The 22,903-nt window shown below is 44.2% G+C and overlaps 1 protein-coding gene across 2 annotated transcripts in view; it reads right to left on the bottom strand.

Annotated features, from left to right (window-relative positions):
- The window catches only part of SLC44A1 (solute carrier family 44 member 1), a 63,886-nt gene extending 59,634 nt beyond the window's left edge, over positions 1-4,252 (bottom strand). Inside the window, exon 1 of one of the 2 annotated variants that reach the window (XM_055791068.1) lies at positions 3,975-4,252. In XM_055791068.1, the coding sequence (XP_055647043.1) occupies positions 3,975-4,001 (27 nt within the window). In that variant the 5' untranslated portion in view covers positions 4,002-4,252. The remainder of the gene's footprint in view (positions 1-3,974) is intronic. The other variant, XM_055791069.1, reaches the window with a different exon arrangement.
- Between the last annotated feature and the right edge of the window lie 18,651 nt (positions 4,253-22,903).

Genomic DNA, 22,903 nt, shown 5'->3' with positions numbered 1-22,903 from the left:
AAAGAGTCAGCAAGCACAAAAAAATAGAGCTAAGTCTACCTAAGTAAGTGGAGACCAGCGCATGCCCCTAAAGAAACAAAGAGATGACACAGTTTTAACACCGAAAAGGAACAACAGGTTAACAAGAACTCCAGTTCTGACGATAAAGAACAAGTGCAGATCACAGAATATACTACAGCAGGGGAAGTGAAAGAACTTTGTGCAAGCATAGAATATGACTGAAATGGAAAAAAAGAAATACACTAGAAAGAAGTAATCCAGATTGAAGCACCTCAACAGGTTAAACAGCAGGAAAGAATGAGCAAACCTGGAAGGAAGCCCAGTATGGTTGTATTAAGCTCAAGTTAATATCACTCGTAACAATTCACCAAGTTGAAAAATGTGGTAGAACAGGAGGTAAGTTAATGAAAGGGGAAGAAAAATACTAGAATTGCAAGCACAAACAGCAGCAGAGGAGAAGAAATAATAATCAGAGAGTAGAAGGCAGTGTAGAATAAGATGAGGACAGTATTACAGAAGCCCAGGGAGAATAACACATCAAGTAGTAGAGGATTACAGATAACTAGCAAAAGCAGCAGAGATCAAGGAGGGTAAAAGAGGAGGGAAATCCTTGCAATTTGGCTAGGAGGAGGCTGCAGAGACCTTAATGAAGGCAATTTTAGCAGACCACGGAACCTGGATCTTTAGTATGAAGAAAAGAGGACTGTACAACAAAAAAATGTAAGTGCTCTGGAGTTTGGAAAAGGCAAGTAGACTTGACTGTCAGCTTTAAGGTTGGAGAATAGTAACTCAGAATAAAAATCAGAGAGTAAGATAGCAGCAAGAGGTAAACCCCAGAAATTTAGAATTAAAACAGAAAAATTGAATGAATGGGGCTTTGGGGTCAGGCTATGCACTTAAAAGACAGAAAAAGCAGATAGCAAACACAAGAATCCATCACTGTAAGTAGCAGGCAAGAGTGCTGAGCAAAGGTAAACATGCCAACTCTAATCAGTTTTTCTCTAGAAACCTTTAGATTCCATAGGGGAAGAGACACAGGAAGAAGCCTAAGGCAGAGCTCCAGACCGCCTGCAAAGCAGAGGAACTGGGAAGTGCATTCCGGGAGAGGGGGAGGGTAACTGAGTGTGAAATAAGAGTTAAGACGTCAAAGAAATCTGCCTAATTCAACAACCAGTCACAGGTAGATGCATTACCACAAATGAGATGAGGAGGTGGCAGTCATCAGAAAGGGACTTGGAAATGCAGTAATCAGGCAAGATGGCTGGCAAAATCAGAACAGAAGTACTAATTTCTCTCAGAAACAGAACTGAGGATTAGCAGATGAAGATCAAATAGGCAGACAGCTGAAGAAAAAAACGTAATGAGAAATCAACTTGAGAAACAAAGACATAAGGAATGAGGTGAGACATCCATGATAAGAGACTGTACGTCAAAGACTAACATACAGCTAGCTACACAGGGAGAAGCAAGGACTAAGTGAGGCAACACAAAGGAACATCCGATGGACCCCTGCTCAAGTAAAGTTTAAGAGGAAGCAACAGCAGGGGAAGTATAAAGATAACGGTAGATGAGGAACACAGCATTTATTGTTAATGATAAATAGGAGGATAAGACAGACATTAGGCTCTAATGTAATGCTGTACTGGTGGTAGCAAGGTTTTTGCAATCAATATACCATACAAAACTGTTATGATAAAATATTCAGCAACTAGCCTTTGATTTGGATTTCCTGAAGGGAGACACAATTGCCTATGACTAAGGAATTAAATAAACAATATTTTATAGTTGTTAGGTATATGGGATACAAAGGTCAGTTACTGTACTGTATCTTGCCACACATAAGGAAAGCAAATGAAAGGTTCAGTAGTGTACTATTGACATCATGCGCCCTGAAAGCGCAACACAAACTTCACTGAAAAACAGAATCAGTTAGTTGAAACCTGTGAAGCCAGACATTTAAACCACCTGATTCTTCTGCTTTCAGACTAATGTTACCCACAAATAAGCCTGCATTTTCACTTAAGAAAAGAACGTAACAGTGAATAGCAATTCAAAGAGGTAGAAAGGGCCTACCAAACACTTAAAAAAAGCAATTTCGATAGGAATCACAGAAAATACTGTTGGAAAATACTTCAAAACATCAGCTTCACTCTCAGCACTCCAAGTCTGTAACAGCTTTCCTTAAGCCACTCCTGACAGAGGTTCATCTAACATTTTTTTCCAGCAAACCTCAAACAATACAGACTCCACTAGCTCCCCTGGCAGTCTACTGCAGTGACCGAACATTTTTAAAATCTGGCATACATGTCTCTCTCTGAAATTCAAGTCATTTCTTCATGCATCATAAAGCTGATTGCCTTCTCCTCTGCAGCAAAATTGCTGTACAGAAAGGATGTTCCCTATTGCAACTGGACAGCCCTCTGCAGTGTTTTGCACTGGAAGGACAGAGCCCTTTAAAAAAAAAAAGTCTGCCTGAACAGATGAGCTACAAAAACTCATCTCTGTGATGAGTCATCTGGGACAGCAGAGATGGACTTTCCCACATAAGCAGTCTGCTGGAAGCTGGATTCAGCCACTGCAAGTGACACAGCCAAAGGAAACTTAACATTTACAAGCAAGCAAAGCACAGCCACAGCATTAGTCATGAACGCTCATCCTACAGCCTTCAGGAAGGAGCCATGCAAAAAACAGTATAGCCCTTGTCATGTTGTTCAAAGGGAAAGTTAAAATGGGAAGCCAAGCCGCAAACTGGAGCACTGGGTGGAGTTCCTGATTGCGCCTCGCTTGGCAGCACCACTATGGGGGTAAAAAAAGAGGAGTCAGGAAGAGCAAAGCTGCACAAGGGGGGAGGGGGAAGAAAAAAACCCCCGAGCCTGGAAATAGATGTGCACCGGGCCAGGCACACACAGGGAGAAGGATGCAGGAGGGCACCTGAATGAACCCTTGGCCATGGAGTGGGGAAGGGGGCTGGGATTAGGCCTGTCTCCCTTTTCAGAAAGGGCTGACCTGGGGGAGGCCCTGGACATGGCAAATTTCCTCCCACGAGATGGCTCCTCTCTCTGGGTGGGGTAGGAACCCCAAAACAAAAGCTGCAGGGAAGGGGAGGGAGTGCAGAGCTACATACTGGGGGGGTGCATCGAGGCACCGGAGAGGGGAGGAGGCAGTGTGGAGCCATAGGACAGGAGTGCAAGGCAGTATGGGGATGGCAGGGGACAGCTGCAGGTATGCTGCTGCAGCCATGGAAGGGGATGGGAGCAGGATATGGCAAAGACTGCAAAGCCACAGCAGAGCTGGGGGGAAAGGGGCAGGATGATGCTGATCCACTGGGGAAGCAGCACACAGTTTGCAGAGCAGTGCAGAGGGTGGAAGTGCCTAGCATGGTGGGAGCAAGGCTATTGGGGGTGGGCAAGGAGGTGCACTGCCATAAGGGGGAGGAGCAGAGCCACAGAAGGGAGCAAAATACATCAAGGCTGGGGGGGTGGGGGGGTGGTAAAGAGGTTCACAGCCATGAGAGACCAGGACTACGGGAGGGGAGAGTAATGGGTTCACTGCCATGGCAGAGCAGAGCTGTCGGCGGGGCGTGAGGGGGGGGGGGGGGAAGGGAACGCAAGGAGTTCACAGCCATGGGAGAATACGGTTACAGGGGATGCAAGCGAGTGCGCAGCTACAGGAGAGCGGTGCTACAGGTGAGGCAAGGGGATGCACAGCCGAAAGACAGCGGGGCTACGGTGATGAGAGGGAGCAAAGTGGTGCCCAGCGACGGGAGAGCAGCGCCGTGAGAAGTAAACGGGGAGGCACGGCCACCCGAGAGCACGGCTATGGCGGGAACAGCGGGTGCGCGGCCATGGGACAGCACCAGGCGGGCGAGGGAGGGGGGCACCGCCGTGGGGGACAGCGGGCCCGCAGCGCTGGGCGGCGGGGCCAGGGGAGGGGAGGGGGGCAGCGGGGCCCGGCGGCGGGCGCGGGCCACTCACCTGCGCGGCGGAGCTGCAGCAGCCCATGGCGTCCGCGGGTCTCTGCCCTGGCGGTGCCCGCTAGGCGCCAGGCGGCGGGCAGGCGCTGGGCGGGCAGGCGCTGGGCATCCACTCGCCCCGACGGCCCGCCCCGGGGCGGCGGCGACGTGCGAGGCGGCGCGGAGGAGCCGCCGGGGAACCGCCGGGCCCGATCAGGCGAAAGCGGCTGCAGCACCAGCCCCGCCGCGGAGCCCTCTCATCCTCCCCCCGCGGCGGCGGCTGCCGCGGCTGAGGGGAAGGGGCGGGGCCTGGGGCGGGGCCAGCGTGCTGCAGCGCGGGGGGTACCTGCCCGGCCGGCTGGCCCCGCCCCCGGCCCCGCCCTGCCCCGCCCGCCGCTTCCGGTGGCGCAGTTGCCTTTGCCCGGTCGCCAAGGCGACGGCGGGGCGGGTGGTGGCTCCGGTCCTGGCCCTGCCCTGCTGGACGGGCCCTGGTTGTTGCCTTTCGGAGCTGTGCCAGAGCAGACGTTCGTCTCGATTCCCCGGAGGCGGTGCGGGCCCTGCGGGGGTGGGGGCAGTCGCGTGGGGAAGCCGTGCCTCGGTCAGGGTGGTTTCCAAGTGTCTGGTACTCCGAAAGGGAGACGAGGGTTGTGTGTGGCCTGTAGTACGTGCACTTGTGAGGGGGCTTGAGGTGCCCCTGCTTGCTGGTGGGAGATGGTGGAGAAATCTACAGCCCAGCAGGCCTGTGCCTTACACTGCCTTTAGTGTGGCTTATCCCATTCTTTAGACCAGCTCCTACCATTAAGTGCCCAGCCATCTGAAATGGTAGCCTTGAGTGATTGCAGAAGATGTGAATTGTGCCCTAGGTTCGCAGCTAATTGATTGCCATATTTTTGCAGCTGATTTTGGCAGGCTTTGTAGCCATCTCAGAGGCACAAATGCAGGTGTCAATTTTTTGAGCTGTATGCCTCAGTAGCTGCAAAAAACTGGTTTCATGAGCTACATCAGGATGATGCTAGCTGCGTGGTTAACTGATACAAGTTCAGGCTTGGAACCATAGGCTGGACCATGTTCCTAAACCATGCAGGTAGCAGCAAATGCCTCGGAGCTTCTGAAACGGTGAAGCCACTACAGGGCTGCATCTTGCAGTCTTTAATGGCAACAAAGGTGTCAGCTTTTCTCAGAGTGAAAGGGTGTACTGTTTGGAAAGTTGCAGCCTCTCTTAAGGAAAATTTACTGGGCCAGCAGCTGTGCTTGAACATGGCCTAAGCATTTTAGTGATAGTGTATGATAAAATATTTTTGCCAAATCTTAACTCTGTAACAGGTTTAATTCTATCAATATAGTAGAATATCCATGATTAGAAGTAACAACAATGACTAAATTTAGAATGATCCTGTGACAGGCAGAATGAAGCAAAAGAGGCTGCCTGACTAGAGAAGGAGTCTCGTTAGGCTTCCAAAATAGATCAAAAACTGGCATGTGGGTGAATTGTGAATTATACCTTTTTTTTTTTTTTTAGATCTTTGCAGTTTAATGGCAAGTAACATCACTTCTCACAATTTTCATACTGTCTAACACCTGGTTAAAACACCTTTTTACCACTTATATGTACATCACCATTCTTTCTCATTGTTCCACCTCATTCCATCCAAATATTCTGTTGTATGCAAAGGCGTGACCATCAAAGAATTGTTTTGCATTAACACTCTCTAGGAGGCATATTTCTTTTGTGATTAGATAAAAAGAAATCTGTAGTCAATTCTTGTGTAACTTTGGATGTATCATTTCAGTTTCTCAGTTCCTCAGTTTTGCCATTTATAACCTTGATTTTGTCCCAGTGTTTGTCTTTTTTGATTGCTTGGGTAACCACAGCATGATGTCTGTGCCATAGATGTGATTTAGTCAATCTGTTAAATAGACCAAATTCAATGTTTTGGAATAGTCCTTTCATTTAGGACTTTCATTTCAGTAATTTCATTTAGGACCTCAAAGTGTTGTCATGGTAATTAAATACTGCTTCCTACTTTTTGCATGCAGACTAAATATGTTCACCTTGATTATCAAAAGATAGCAATGGATTAAAACACAGTCTCTGCCTCCCAAATTTGTGGACTTTTAAAAAGCAGAAAAAAACAACCCCCCCCAAAAGGCATTCTAGCCAATAATCAAAAGCTTTGTTCAGCTGTGTAGGTGGCTTTATAGTGATTAAAAAATACTAGTCCTTCATTGGGAGCCTTTATGGAGAAGCTTGTAAAGGCTGAAGCACAGGTAACTGGGGTTTAGTGGAAGTATGTGACAACTGTAGAATGTATTTGGACAAATCGGAGTGTTAGAAGTAATCACCAGAGTAATTGCCCTTATCTCTGGTTCTGACCGGAGGAAATTAGTTGCATTTTTGACAGAGATGCAGTAATAGCAGTGGCAGTAGATGTCTGGCTTTAATTAGTTTAACTATGCTAACTTTGGCCAGTCACAGAAAACGGAGGATAAGTTAAGAGGTTCTTGCTTATTCATGATTGTACTTGCTTTTATATTAATTCAGACTAGTATTTTGTGAAGAAACTGGAAAGGATTAAAATGGGAATTGCTAAACCTTAATTCAGTAATATACAAGTTGAACTTTAAGCATATGCCTATGCATTTTTTGAATTGTGCTTTATGGATTCCTTTCTGAAGCCGATTGTAATCTTCTTTAAGGCATGGTTACATCACAAGTTGCTGAAGTGCAAATCTGACTGCCCAGATTTAGTGTTAGTAAGAATCCAGGGCTTTTTTCTGTAACAGATTTGAGTTGCCCTTCTCCCCTCATCTAAGAAGGATGAGCTTTATCTATATTTTCATTTCATTGCTAGACTCAGAATGACAGGTTAGAGTTTTTGAAGTACCATCTGATATTGGGAAAAGGAGACAGCAACAGAAAGAAGGCCCTAAAATGACAAAAATGAGTTCAGTAAATTGTAGGTTGTATCCAGAGTGCTTCCATTCTGAGAAGTGTGGGGAAGAGAAAAAATAAAACAAACCAAAACCACCAAAAACAAACCTGTAAGGAAACATTCCAGAAAGAATGAATTGTGTGAAAATATTTATCTTTTCTCACCAGGTGTAGGATCCTAACCTTAGGCATCTATATTTAAACACCGAAAGATTTTCGAAGGTACAAAACAATCTATAGGTTTTGTTCCATATTAATGAGAGAAATACCTTTAAAATAGTAGCAGGTAAAATTCAGACCATTTAGATATGTTAAATATGAGATTTGGGGATGGAGTTTTCAAACAGGCTCAGTAATGGGCCAACTGCTTAATCAAGAAGTGGTCCAAACCTGGCCTTGCTGTTAATGGAAGGGAAGAGTTCATCATGCAGACTAAAAATTGAGTATTGCACCAGCAAGGCATTGTTACAGTCCTTGTGTTCACCTCCCTCTTCTCACAGACAAACTTAGCTTATTACCATTCTGCTGACTTCTTCCTTCTACCAATAAATCTGCACCTACGAAAGCTTGGCAACCACTCTGCACTTTTAAAAATCCTATCCTGAGTGCTTAGTCTCAACATTCCTGTGTTTTGTTTTGTTTTTTAAATCTGTTTAAATACAGAATCACACATATTCCCTCCATACTGTGCCCAGTGAACAAACAGTTAGCTTGCATACATTTGTCTCAGTGTCAGATTAGGAGTGATTCTGCTGATTTCAGCAGAATACTAACAAAAATGCAACATGAGAAGGCATTCCAGCAAAGACATGTCAGCCCATCTCTGAGGAATGTGGGGATAAAGTCCACTGACACACTCAGAGCCCTGTGGCTCCATTATCTTGTATATCTCAGAACCCACCTGAAACCGATCATCTTTCTGGAAAGTTTCACCATGCCATTGGACTTTTTTACTACTGGGGAGCTACAGCATGGATGCTTGTGCCAAGTCACACAGGACACCAGCCACAAAGCAGAGAATTGAAACTGTGTCTTACAAACTTCAGCTTGTACACCAAAGATGCTGTCCGTTACGATTTTTAGTCAGTTCATGGCAAAAGCATTCGAGTGATCCTGCTTTGCAGTTGGAATGGCAGGACTCTTGCAGACTTTCTCATCTCTGACTAAGAAAAGTTGCATATTGCTCAGTAAGTCTGAGCTCTTCCAAGTTAAAGCTAATATTTTCTTGCTGACTGCCTGACCACAGAGGAAAACAGGTCAATTCAGTGAGCTTTCTGAGAAAGTCAGAAGACTTGCTGTGATCCTGCCTTGTGGTGCAGCCCCATAAATTGTTCACATTAGGTCTGTTTCAATTTAAGAACTGAAGATTCCAAGGACAGAGAAAGCAGCAGAGAGCTTTTTGATTTAATCAGGAAGGTGAAATCTTCTCTCCCTAGTTCAGAATCAAATTTTGGTCCGTCGTACTCTAGAGTGTAACTTTCAGTAGGAGGACAGACATGCAGGGGAAGTCCTGTCTGTTGGTGGCTATCAAAACTGTTCAAGACTCATTAGAAGAATAATATTTTGGTGTGTTCACAAAATGGTTTTCTAAGCATGTGGTTTATGCCTACAGTAGTCTGTTAATGCCACAATGAAAGTAAAATAGATATACTTTCAATATTAAAACGTGTTGCTTTGTAGTATATAATACCTGTCAGACTTCATTCTGATGTTGGACACCTGTGCATGAAGAACTGTAGGAATAGATCATTTCATGCAATCATTTCACGCAAGTAAAACACCTGTCATACATTTACCTCATTGTCAGCCTGAGCCAGAAACATGCTAGCAGTTTGCAGCTGAAATGTTCCATATCCCGTATCCAAACCTCTGAGAAACCCACTCTTCAGAAAATGATCTTTAAAGTAGCTGATACAGTGCCATTGTCTGGAGAAGGCGGGGGAGAGGGCGAGGGGATGGGGTGTCCAACCCATGTCACAGTAGCAACCAGAAAAAATTTAATTTGTTTCAGCTTTGTAAGAAAGTTTTTTGTTGCCCAAAGGAGACACGCAGAGCCAAGTGCAATCCTTCCTGTAGAGACAGTATCATCATAATACATGATTAGCCATTATGATCTCCTGTCATTTCACTCCAGGAGAATTATGGCTCTCACACTGAGGATGTAAGACTGCAGATGGAGGACTGCCTGCTACAAATCTCTTGTAATGCTGCTGCAGTAAATCTCTTTAGAGAAAAGTCATTGCCTAAAAGAAACTATGCTAAAGGGACCTGCCATTTGTTTTCTTAGGGAAGATGGGAAGAGGGGCTATGGAGGGAGGTACTGTTCCATTCTACATTTCTTAATGTTATGCAGGGAAGCATTCATCAAGGAAGATTCAGCTTTTTCTCAGTAAGACAGGAAAGGAGACATGGCAATATTCAATGTGTTGTGTTGCTCTGGCTTTCTGTATAGTATTTTGTATGAGAGAAAAGGACTAGAAACATCACTCTCCAGAGACTGACTTAGGCTGTAATGGATTTTACAGCTTAGTTATAGTAATGGACAACTAGAGGTTGCTTGATTGGGACAGATCTGGACTACTGGTTATGGAGAACATATACAGCGGGCTCAGAGTTGGCATTCAACTCAGGTGCAGGCTTCAGACCAAATAGCCTTGAGACCAAAGAATGCTTTGTCGTGAACACAAACCCTCATTCATATACTCAGTGTAAGTGAATAGACACTGATGGTGCTCAAAATATTCATGGGTATCCTGTGCATGAGTCCTTGAAAGTACTTTTTTGAAACCTTGAGGCTGAATTAAACCAGAAGGGTAGACAGAGAGATGGGACTGTCACAGGACTCAGCATAACTCAGCTCCATACTGCACTTGGCAGTATACATACAGTCAATGCAGCTGCCAGTGACAGCTAACAGGAAAATTGCTGAGGGTCTTCACACTGAATTTCACTTTTCTCTCTGGAATGAGTTTTAAAGGTCCCAGGCTCACTGCTTAGCTGTTCTTTGAGTCACTGTAGTTCAACTTTAAAATTCTGGTTTCAAAAATCTGAAAAGCAATTTTGTTTTATACAATGCCAACCACTCCCAATTACAAAAATGAGTACATATAAATATAAACAGGCATCAAGATTTATTTGAAACTGAGAATTTCAATTTGCACGTCCCCTATACATGTAGAAATGCTTAACTTTCAACTTTGCTTAGTGAAAGCCTATAAGTGATCATAAGAATGAAAGTCTGGTGTTATGTTAATTTTTCTGGCTTCCAGAAAAGATGGAGACTTTCAGAAGTTCTGTGCTTCCATCAGCTCCTGTTAATCCTGACTTTCTTTTTGAAAAAAGCACATTGCTTATTTAAAAAAATAATTTAAACTTTGTAAGTGGTAGAGCTTGTGTGACCCAACTGGTCTAGTTGGAGGGTTTCCATCCTTGCTGGTCCTGAACAGCTGGATGGTACTGTGAAAAACGTATGCACTCCAGTAGATATCTGCTCAGCAGTATCGGGTATCAGGCTGCCCATGTGCCTTGAACCAGTCTTGTGCTGGCTGACACAGCCTCATACCAACAGCTGTGGTGTCTGAGGCCACAAAAAGCTCAGATGGGGGAAAAAAAGTCCTTGCACATCTGCAATACTCACTGTGGTATAAGCACCAAAGGGAAAACATTGGCTGACAGTATTCTTGGGAAGAGCAGGTTCTATTAACTTCTTCAAGCATTTTTTCTTGTCAGTACTTTATCTTTGATTACCTGCAGGCTATAGCTCAGTTACAGAATTTGCTTCTGATTGTTCATTCAAACTCAGAAGTATTTTACAGGAACACAATTAGTCAATGGTTTTTAGGTTTGGTTTGGTTTGGTTTGGTTTGGTGTGGTGTGGTTTGGTTTGCTGTGGCTACATCTGTTTCATCTGGCAAAGTATTCCCCTAAATACTGGAATAATATCCACCAAGTACATTGTTTTATAGTGTGTAGAAAGCCAGGACTTGTCTGTGGGAATTTTCTTGCTCTGCCTTTCCCATAACCATTAATTTAGCAGTACTCGAATGTTCTGGTTGCTCTCTACTTCTTCCTGACACCATTCAAACTCCAGCCTCTAGTCACTTGTACCAGTTTTCCTGCTATTAATTCTTCCATTGACAGTTGTTTTAAGTTCACAGGTGGGAGGATATTTCAAAAATAAAAGCAGAAGCAGTTTGCCTGTAGAAAATAAGCTGACATGCCAAACATGCTGTTGCTTCACTGAAAGGTACATCACTGTTGAACAGGTGACACTGACAAATAGCACTTTTGCTGTAACATCATCACAGTTGTGGCAGACAAGCAGAAGTATTTAACTTCTGTTGCAGGACTAATGAGCATGTGATTATTGACACAGAACTGAGATACTGGGGTGAAGGGACTGGGGCAGGAGGCTAAGAGTATGGGGAGAGCTGGGATGAGTGCTAATAACTGACTGAAGAGGTTTTCTTTCCTGTCGCTGTCCCTGTTACCTCGATGATTAGTGTTCCCAAAACCTGACACCTGACCAAGGCAGCTAGCTAGGTGTGGACCACAGAGCCACTGACAGACCCTGGGCACAAATGTTACAGCTTTACTGGTTTCCGTGGCACACTGGAAAAACCCCAGGGCAGGATGCAGTGTCTGGCAGGGATGCTCTTATAGCTGTTTCTGGTAGGAGGGATTAGGGAAGAGTGAAAAGTGTGTCACTTTGAAATCCAGAAGATCTGGTGAAACAGTTTTCAAGCTGAAAGATGGAAAACATTTACATATTGAAGAAGTGGTTTTCTAACAATGCTGTGGGAATGTTGTATACTTCGGAGAGGTGGAGTCTATCCACCAAGTCTATCCAAGGTGGATGCTTATGATAGCTCATTACCAGAAAGCCCCTTGCAAGTTTTAGAAGTAGATGAGGAAACCTCTCCCTCCTTGCTTCAGATCTTCATTATGCAGGGCCCAGAAGCACATCCACCTTCCAGGAGTTTAGTTGGCTGAGTTCAGTTTAGCTGTCTGAGCCCAAGGTCAGCTCTTTCACTAGTAAGAACTGTTGTAGAGAAGGCCAGAGGCAAGGGCCTGCCCCTCCTTTCCCTTGGGAGCTGCCCTTATGCTGGGGTGCTGCTGCTATGCCACATACAGCTGCGTAAGCAGATGTGTTGGCATTGGTCTTCACCTTGACTAAGACCCCACTGGCTGGGCTGTCTGGCTTGACATCAGACTGCTTCATCTCTAGTCTGCCTGACCCTGATCACTGTCTCTGGCCCCGATCCTGACACAGGCTTGCCACTCCACATCTCAACTCCTTGGTGAGGTCCCTGCTCACAGGAGCCATAATAAGGCTCCTGGCTACAAGCTCACCTTCCTTGTGGAGCAGCTGCCCCCCTCACTGCTTCTTGATGCACTGTGCATTTGAGACAAGCTAGGGGAATGGCAAGTCTGTGTTGCAAAACAGGACCAATGAATGAATGGAAACAGTGAAAGGCAGGGAGGTTTGTGAGTAGATAGAGAAAAGAAAGGTTCTCTGGCTCACAGATGACTTACATGAGAAGCTGGACTTTACACGGTAAAACCTCCTTATTGGTAGTAACCGGTTTCTGCCTGTTTTCTGTAGCTGTTCTGTAATATGAAAAAAAGGAATCCACTCCACATTTTTTCTTCTTAAAAAATAAAAAAGCTGGTTTTTAGTTGATTAGCTAATCACTAAGATATTGTAGATGCTCTTAGAAGTATCATGCTGCTGTTCATTCATTTTTCAAATGAATGGCTCACTCCTTGAACAGTTGGTTTTGTTTGGGTTAATGGCCAAAGGCAGACTCTAGTATAGATTAGACATTGCACTTCAGGTATCAAAATTAATTTCTGAAAGGTTTAGGTCAAGGTTTATGCACTGCCACAGGGAGTTTCTGTTTCAAAGAACTTGTAGTTTTCAATGAGGAACTGCTTAGCAAAAAGCCCCATTTTCTTAAAACAATAACTCAATTGCAATAAGAGTGATGGTAAGGTAGAAGTCTCAGAGAGCTTCAGTTATGGTTGAGAGACATGCCCTCCTTTTCAGGTTTTACTCCATCATGTTTGCCAAACAGCTCAACCAGAGGCTTTCCTAGATAAATTTCATCCTACAGTGAAGCTTTTCTCTGATTAGAGCCACCAGTTCCACAATGTCTCCACAGGATGCACTCTGCTGCTGAGTGCTGGTAGCTGGGTAAAGAAGAGGGGACTTCTTCCACCCTTCTGATAAGTGGATCTACCTTTTTCAGTGGGGGAGGCTAATGTATGAAAGAATTAGGAGAGCTGGCTGCATTTGCATTTGATCCTTCTTTAGAATAACTCTTCTGTGGCAGTGGATTGCCCATGGAGTATTTTCCTGTGACATTTCTACATCTTCTCAGACTTGGAGGAATAAATAACCTCCACCTCAACTACTGAGCTTGCAGGAGGGATCACATTTGTTTTATAGTGCAGATTCATTCTGTTGTAAGGAGGGTTTCTTTGTGAGTCATCATGGAAGTCGTTAAGCAGGTGTCAAACTGTGTGTGATACCTAGGTAAAGGAGAGGTGGGGGAGCTACCCTCACTCTAATTAGAGAGGATATTGGCCTCTGCTGTTGTGGTTTCTTTTACCCGGGTCTGACTGAATACCTGATGCAGCAGCTGTTCCTCCCTGTGAGTTTCTGGGTGGGCATGAAGTATCAATCATTAGCACTTGTTTGCTAGGGTTGTTTTGTATTGTCACCATTTCATTGATACATTATGCAGAGCTGACTGTGACACCTGAAAAGGAGTGTTATGTCCCCTTTCTATGAGGAAAACAAAAGGAATTCTGGGAGGAAAGACTTTTTACCTCATGTCTGTGTCTGTCTGTGCCTCACGGCTCTGGAGTAGGAAAGTTGTACCCAGTCCTGAGTTGTGGCCTAGTTAGTGACTCTTCTGGCATGTGAAGAGCTACAAATGCCTGAGCTGTGGTACTGATGCACAGTGACTGTCAAGCTGATTGCCTGTGCACAAGACTTTTCGCTGCGTGCTTTCTAGAGGCATCTATGCTTTGGTTCATTTCTATATAAAATGAACAACGATCACCACCACCACCATGCACACGCATGCATGACCTAGTATTAGCTCTGAAAATCATGTCTCTTAATGGCACCTCAGGATGGAGAATTAAAATTGTGAGTCATTTAGGGATCATCTGCAGTACGGATCCAGGAATATTCATCCAGGATATCTGTGGATTTTTTGATCTTTCAGTTTGGTATGTAGGACAGTATGGTTCAAAAATGCAAAGCTACATACACATTTGTTTCAGGAAATAGTAGAGACATATAGTAGTACACCTTACCTGAGCTGAACCTTTTAGATCAACCACTTGAGAGATCTCTACACCCTGCTCCACTGTGCCCCTAAGAAATAGCTGCTGTCTTCAGTAGTGTGTTCACCATCCAGTTCCTTGGAAGAAGATAAAAATCAAAACATTTTTTGGATCTCCTCTGTTGTAACTCTCCTCTTTTCCCCCACCATTATTTTCTGAATCAAATTCGTTATTGAAACAAACACTGCCTTAGTGATTCTGCTTTCAAATAGTAGCTGGAATTTCCTATTCTATGAACAAAACAGGACAGGCTGAGAAACCAGATGGAGCTGGAGGATAAAATATGTATACTGTGGAACAACAGTCTGGCATCCTTCTCTCTCCTACCATAATCTTGCTGTGTTTAGTTGTTCTAATACATGGTTTAATCACCAAGAAAGTAGCATTTCTATCTTGCATGACTGTGGAGGAGAAAAAACCCAAAGTGGCCATTGATTTACTTTACAGTATCGCTGTGATAATCCCAGGTGCCTTTGATTCCATGTGGTAAATGTATGTTGTACAAAAGGAGGGAATGCCTTCCAAAGATTTTAGAAATAGCTGCATGACACAAAGTCTGTCACTCATCAGAAAGACTAAATACTTTTTGGTTTACTGCCCTTTTTTTCTAGCTCACAGTTGCAAAAGCTCTGCTTAAATGCTATAGCTTCAACTAGGAAAGTAGCTAAAGCTACATGTATACTGAGGTGCAATAGAAATGCATTCCTGAATCGCCACCTTTATTTTCCTGGGACAAGACTGAATTTGAGATAACGGGGTTGTGAAGACACTCCGGTCTGAAACTGGTCTCTCCTTTCACCTTTTTAGTTCCATGCATTCTGATGACATTTTCTGAGTTACAGATGTGCAAGAAAGAACAAACCAGCTGCCTGAAACCAAAGCCCTGTAGCTAGCTTTACTTCCAGTAGCTTTTTTATAGCAGTGTTACTAAGGCTGTAAAACAGATGCACAGCTACCTAGGGATGAAGGATTTTCAAGTCATTAGAACAAGGAAGATGGAGATGGCAAGCCTGGATGCTATTTGCAGCTCTGGCCCTGCCAAGTTTTTAATGATTGATTGCAGACTTTATTAATTAGTAATACAGGCCTGTAAGCAGCTCAGCTTTTTGCATCTTTAGTCTTCCAACTGTAGTTTTCTATCCACCTGCCATCCACTTTACAAAAGCTTGAATATTGTTTTGCTATGGGTAAGCACTGAGGAATGCAGCAGGTAGGAATGGGTTTACACCTATGTAGCGTAGGAATGCTTCCAAGGCAGATGTGTAGAAGCAATTTGTTTTAACCCATGTGATTTTGCTGTGAAAACACATTTCTAAACACCATGCTATTTGCTGTTTCCCTTTGTAACAGCAGGTACAGCCACCTTTCCACCCTAAATGCTTTATCTCTTTGTAGATCCATGATACAGGACAATGAAAATAAAGTCACAAGATCCTGGGCAAAGAAGAGCGTATACATTTCCAATGGATGTAGATTATGTCCTTTTCATGTATGGCTCAGCTCAGAGGAATCCATCTGAAATGTAGGAAATTGCACCGAGTCACTCTGTGGCTTCAGGTCTGGAGACTGCTGATTGCTGGCAGTTCATCTGGAGAACAGGGCTGTGAGACTTTGCTATGAGTGAGTACTTCATGAGTTCCCTGTGTGAATTCCGAACACAGGAAGGTCCGGCTGAACCACAACCCATACGCTGGACTTTTGGGGTCCAAATCAGACTCACTGTCCAGTAAGCCAAAGGACATCAGTATCGGCTCCCATCCTGTCGGCCGGTGTTGTGCTCCTGTGCAGGTGATAGCTGAACCTGCTGACTGAGCTCCCTGAAGAGGTCTGGGATCATCAGCACTTCCAGTGTGCTGATGAGTGAGCCTTGAGACTGGGCTTCGACATGCTGGCTTGGTCATCCTTCTCATGCACTGCTGAGCAGTATGTTTAAGCTCTGAGCACCCAGGCAGTCCGCCTGGGTAACCGTGGGCACTAATGGCATTATGGCAGTCAGTGCCCGTCCGCCAGCTATGGCACAGTTGTAGCTGGTTGGAGCCAATCCTGCTTTAGCCCCTTCATAAATTGTAGGTCAATTTTCCTTGGTCACTAGGTGGCAGAATTGGCGTTATTAAACCATGCAAGATTTTTTTTTTTCCCAGTGCTTACAAACTTACTTCAGCTCTGAACCTGTAAATGAATTACTGAGTCCTGATAGAGGGAGCTGTGTGAAAGGAACAAGCAGGACTCCCTCTCAAGGCTGTGGTATTGCAGCTGATGGGTCACTTCCATTATGCTGGATTCAAGACACAGGCAAATTTGACAGGTTCTCCTGTTTATGCAGTCTTTCAGGCTTTGATTTGCCAGCCTGGTCTCAGCAGGAGTTCAGCCCTGATCCAGGGAACTTTTCTATTTGCTGAACAATATTTGCACTTTTCGTCAAGAGGAATCTGTCTCTGAGACACGTCCTGTAATGCTTTTGGCTAACACTAGTGGAAATCTAAGCTCACACTACATCATCAGGGATCATGGGGAACTATTTTTGAGCTAAACTGAAGCACTTGGAAAATTCAGATTTGGAGAGCTTTTGTATTTTAACATCTTTCTGCCAAAGTGTTTTAGGTTGGTTTGAATCTTTAAGCCACACAATATAGAGAGAACATTTAAATAATGTTTTTAATTCCAAGCACCTTTCTGATAAGGAGAATGTCCAGAAATCGTGTATAACAGGAATGCGATTTTACAGAGAGATTGTAAACTTACAAAATTTCAATACATTGCAGGAAAGGTAAACATAATGATATATGAAGCAGCTCCAGATCAAATCAGCTTCTAGTTTAATAAATGAGTCTTGCAGTTACTCTATCTTCTGTGTTTGGCCATGGTAAACAATGATCAAAAGGAGCAGCAAATGGGGAGAACAAGATCTCCCAGTCTGGAATAAGACTGCTGTTTCCTGTCCTGGTAGATCTGGAAATACTGAGATGGCTGAATCATAGAATCATTTAGGTTGGAAAGGACCTTTAAGATCATCAACTCCAACCATTAATCCAGGACTGCTAAGTCCACTAATAAACCATGTCCCTAAGCACCACTTCTACATCTTTTGAATACCTCCAAGGATGGGGATTCCACCACTTCCCTGGGCAGCCTCTCCCAGTGCTTGATAACCTCTTCAGTGAAGAAATTTTTCCTGATGTTCAATCTAAACCTCCCCTGGCACAACTTGAGGTCATTTCCTCTTGTCCTATTGCTAGTTACCTGGGAGAAGAGACCAACCACCCACCTACCTACAGCCTCCTTTCAGGCAGCTGCAGAGAGCAATAAGGTCCCACCTGAGTCTCCTCCTCTCCAGGCTAAACAACCCCAGTTCCCTCAGCTGCTCCTCATAAGGCTTGTGCTCCAGACCCTTCACCAGCTTCGTTGCCCTTCTTCGGGCTGCTCCACCTTATTTATTTATTTATTTATCTATCTATTTATTTCAACTTTTGATGCGTTAAGTGTCTTTAATCCAAAGGACTGAAGAACAGACCAGGAAAATTAGTATAAGCCAACAGACAAAAATTAAAGGAAAAAAAAGGGGGGGCAGGGGGAATAAAACAAATTAAAATTCCATACAGTTTAAGGATAGGTTAAAGAACTATTCTGCACTAGGGCTATCATGCAGCATACAGAAAAAAGCTCACCACCTTCCTTAATTCTGTAATTGGCATATTTTGCTGGCCCGTACACTTTGGAGAGAGTCTTCCATAATTCTCCCAACAGAATGGAGGAGGAAGGACTACATCTTGCCCATTGAGTTAAGTTTCTGGCTGTCCATGAGAAAGCATAATATTTTGGTATACGGATTGATGAAGGAATGTCTGTCTCCTCTTGAATTTCATTCCAAATAATTAGCCATCAAACTATTAGCAGCATTTGAGAACAGCTTGCTAGTAGGAGAATTCCTTTCAAGTGTTTACAGAGGTTGAGTGAGATTTCAAGATTTTGAACCAAGATCTTTGGACCTTGAGGGGAATTCAACTGCAATAAAAAGTTGTGATATTACTAGCTCTTGTTTTGCATTTCACAGGCTTCATAATCTTCTGAACCATATTCCCAGATCTCAGTGTCTTCAGACTTGAAACCTGATTCCAACTCTGCCTTGAGCCCACTGAGGATTATTCTTCATGCACAATTCAATGCTCTTAACCTTCATCAGCTGTATTCCCCCTGGCTAGGAGTATTGAAGGTTCTGAAGGAAATTGGTCTGCTGTGGTGATTCAAGTAATTTTATAATTTTTTCCTGCTTCTCTTGGGTCTTTGTACTCAAATGTGTTGTTACCATTCTTCTCTAGTGAGTTTTTTTCTCATTTTTCTTAGCAAAAAGAGAAGAGATTTATTATACATGGAAGTATAATACTTCAGTTCTTAATGCCACCTTTGCCTCAGTTTTCAATAGTAAGCCCAGTTGTTGTTGGGGTACCCAGTACCTGAGCTGGAGGACAGGGACAGGGAGCAGAATGAAGCCCCCATAATGCAAGGGCAAACAGTCAGCGACCTGCTACACCACTTGGACACAGACACCAGTCTGTGGGGCTGGATGGGATCCACCCGAGGGTACTGAGGGAGCTGGCAGAAGTGCTCCCCACAACACTTTCCATCATTTGCCAGCAGTCGTGGCTAACCAGGGAGGTCCCAGTGGACTGGAGGTTGGCAAATGTGACACCCATCTACAAGGCGGGCAGGGAGGAGGATCTGGGGAGCTACAGGGCTGTCAGCCTGACCTCGGTGCCAGGCAAGGTTATGGGGCAGATCATCCTGAGTGCCAACACACAGCACATACAGGACAACCAGGTGATCAGGCCCAGCCAGCATGGCTTTGTGAAAGCCAGGTCCTGCTTGACTAACCTGATCACTTTCTATGACAAAGTGACCCACTTAGAGGCTGAGGGAAAGGCTGCGGATGTTGTGTACCTGAATTTCATTAAAGCCTTTCACACCATTTCCCACAGCATTCTCCTGGAGAAACTGGCTGCTCATGGCTCAGATGGGTGTACTCTTTGCTGGGTAAAAAGCTGGCTGGATGGCCGAGCCCAACGAGTGGTGGTGAATGGAGTTAAATCCATTTGGTGGCTGGTCACAAGTGGTGCTCCCCAGGGCTCAGTGTTGGGGCCAGTTCTGTTCAATATCTTTATTGACAATCTGGATGAGGGGATCGAGTGCACCCTCAGTAAGTTTGCAGATGACACCAGGTTGGGCGGCAGCGTTGATCTGCTTGAGTTAGGAAGGTTTTGCAGAGGGATCTGGACAGGCTGGATCAATGGGCCGATTGTATGGGTTTCCACAAAGCTAAATGCCAGGACAAGCAGTTGGATCACAACAACCCCATGCAACACTATAGGCTTGGGGAAGAGTGGCTGTAAAGCTGCCCAGTGGAAAAAAGGACCTGAGGGTGTTTGTTGGGAGCTGGCTGAACGTGAGCCAGCAGTGTGCCCAGATGACGAAGACCAACAGCATCCTGGCTTGTATCAGAAACAGTGTAAGCAGCAGGGCTAGGAAAGTGATTGTCCCCCTGTACTCAGCACTGGTGAGGCTGCACCTTGAACACTCTGTTCAGTTTTGGGCCCCTCACTGCAAGACAGACATTGAGGTGCTGGAGCTGTATCCAGAGAAGGGCAACAAAGCTGGTGAAATGTCCAGAGAACATGTCCTGTGAGGATCAGCTGAGGGAACTGTGGTTGTTTAGCCTGGAGAAAAGGAGGCTCAGGGGACGCATTATCACTGTCTACAACTACCTGAAAGGGGGTTGTGGCAAGGTGGGTGTATGATCTTAAGGGTCTTTTCTGATCTAAATGATTCTATGAGAGTGGCATCTTTGACAAATATTAAGAAAAATCACAGGAAGACCTCAGCATTGTTCCTCCCTCACATTGAAAACATGCACAGCAAAAGATTAAATCCAAACTCTAATCGCCTCCCATATCGGCTCTATTTGCCTACTACAACCAGGAACCTGAGGCTTGCATTGTGTCCTGGTAGTCAGTCTTCTGCGTGTTCTGATCAAGGAGCCAAAGGCAAAGCTTCGGGGTTCATATTCCTGGCCATCACTGCTGGTTATTGTTAGCAGGGGGGGAGTAAGTGGTACAGAAAGAAAACCTGAAAGTAAGGAAAACCTCCCAGTCTTATAGTAAATTTGCTCTTCTCTCCATTGAGACAGGCAAGAATCTTTGTGCTTCAAGTCATACTGTGATTGTGCCTGTAGTTAGGAATCAGGAATCGTTTAGCTGAAGTACTGGAGGATCCAATTGTTCCATTTCTGCTGTCTATGGCAATAAGTGCCTTTTATAAGTATTGTTGCTTAACACAATAAAATATTTTAAATCTCATTTCACTGTTCAAATATTATGGTACTTTATTTTCAGGAAGATGGAACAGTCCCTTACAACACTGTGGTCAATGTATTTGTACAGTTTGTAAAAATATTACTTCCCCCCAGTTGGAATTTGCAGTGAGACGGCCGTCTTGCCGTTTTGTACATTCAATGGCCTGATCTGCCACGCAGCTGCCGTAACTGCGCATTTAATATAGAGTAAAAAAGTAAGCTCACAGCTCTGGGATGCTGGTTTTCTTTTTCCATGTCTAGCCTTAGAAGTCAGACCTGTTCTGTGTTTGAAGAAGACAGCAGCTATTTCTTTATGCATGCCAAAATTCTGGACTAGAATGAAGATGGAGAGTATTTTTAGCATCCAGCATTTGGATGTCAGCAGAAATGTTAACTACTGTATTAAAAATAGTTTTGCAATGGCAAAGTTTTCATATCCCAGTATTTTGTGTGTTCTTGCAGGGCAGGAGATTTTCCACTTAGGAGATAATGATACAAGATTTGGTTTGATTGCTGGGCTTTTGAAGACCATGGCGTGCTTCAGAAATTTTGATGACTTTTCAGCGATGATCATTGCCAAAAATCAATGCCCACAGGCTTCTGTTGGTTGGGGCTTCTTTTCCCTCTCCACAGGTGGTGAGTTTATCTAATATGTAACTAAATAACTTCAGGAGACAGTCTTACTGTACTTTCCTGCGGGCCTGTGTGGCGTCTCAGTAGGAGGACTCAATCCCAGGTCTTGGTCAATGTAAGGATCTGGTCTAGCAAAGCATTTTACACAGGTAGTTGATTTCAACTGTGTGCTTAAATGCTTGGCTGGATGATGATGAACTTCAAGCACAGACGTGATGTTAACTGTCTGCTTGGTACATTGCTGACTTGGTGCTTCCAGGACCAGCTATGAGGCCTGAGCCCTCAGCTCAGGCTTCTGTGCCCAGTGGTTGTTGTTGAGTTGGAACATACTGTCAAATAGGTAATCTCAGAATGCATGAGTAAAGTTGATAACTTGGGACAAATGGAATTAGCCTTGTAATATCAGTAGAAGAGACAACTCAAGCATGCCTTCCCTGAGGAGGGAATTTGTCTCTGGAAAGACCCTAGTGCAGAAAGCCACTGACCCCTTTGTCAGAACTCATGCTTCCTGCTAGTTAGTATTATTTTATCTGAAAACAATGCTCCCTAAGATGACAGGGCTAGAAGATGAGCAGTAAGAACAGTTTTACTGCATTGTGAGCATCCAGTTGCCATGCATATTAGCGTAGCTCGCATGGATGGGACTGATGGCTCTGTCTTCTCTGTCCAGTCAGCAAAAAAACATTGCCTTTTTCCTTCCTTCCTGTATTTTGCAATGCTTTTGCAAGTCAGCACATAGAAACCATTTGCATGTGTTCAGTTAAATGGAACAGTGTTGCACAGGCAAGGAGATCTCCTCCTCTTCAAGCAGTCTCTTTATCTGCAGTGGTGGCATTGCTGAGCTACTGACCAAGGCATGTAAACAGATGACAGTATGCTAAAGAAAGAAAGGAGACACACTTCCAAGCTATTGTGGCAGAAGAAGGCAGTATGAATACACCAAGATGTGCAAGTGGGTCAAGAAGTGCGTATTTAAAATCAGTGACTGGTCTGTCCTTTCACTGAGACAGAAATTTCTCTCCTCCCTGCCCTATTCTATAAGAACATAAGAAGAGATATATTTGGTCAGACCCTAGGTTTATTTCCACAACATAAGTCAAAACACAGTGTTTAAGGAGAAGATTAAGAACAGAGCAAGGATGCAGTAGCATCTTCAAATACTTCCTCAGATTCTACTGAGAGGACTTGATGTGGACACTGGGATTTTTCTCCTACAGATCTTTAACTACTCTGTGTTTTCTGTATGGCCTGAGTTATTTCTGCTGCTGGATACAGCCACCTTAGAGCTTTTGCCTCATCCCAGCAGACAGGAGAAAAAGTTAGGCTGTACATGTGTTTCAAGGAAGGCAAGGAGGCTGCTGTTTTTGTGACTCAGAAAACTTCTGGAATTGGGATGTTGGTCCCAGAGGTGCTGGGAAAGGACTTTCTGGATGAATACCTCTGTTTTGAATGTAAAAGTACTTCTGGCCCTAATTGGAGGAAGAAAATAATAACTAAAAACTTAAAACTACAAGGCAGATTAGTAGAATCAACATTTTAGAAGTGTCATGATATTTAAGTCAAGTTGGTTTTTGAATAATTGGTATTAGAAACACTGAATATCTATGAAGGCTTCCCATTATATGATAAATATCATAAAAGCACCTACATAGAGCATGATGGAGAAACAGTAACCTCTTTGCCT

The sequence above is a fragment of the Falco peregrinus genome, chromosome Z (genome assembly GCF_023634155.1).
Source record: "Falco peregrinus isolate bFalPer1 chromosome Z, bFalPer1.pri, whole genome shotgun sequence".
Classification (NCBI taxonomy): domain Eukaryota; kingdom Metazoa; phylum Chordata; class Aves; order Falconiformes; family Falconidae; genus Falco; species Falco peregrinus.
This window is presented reverse-complemented; position numbering and strand designations above follow the sequence as displayed.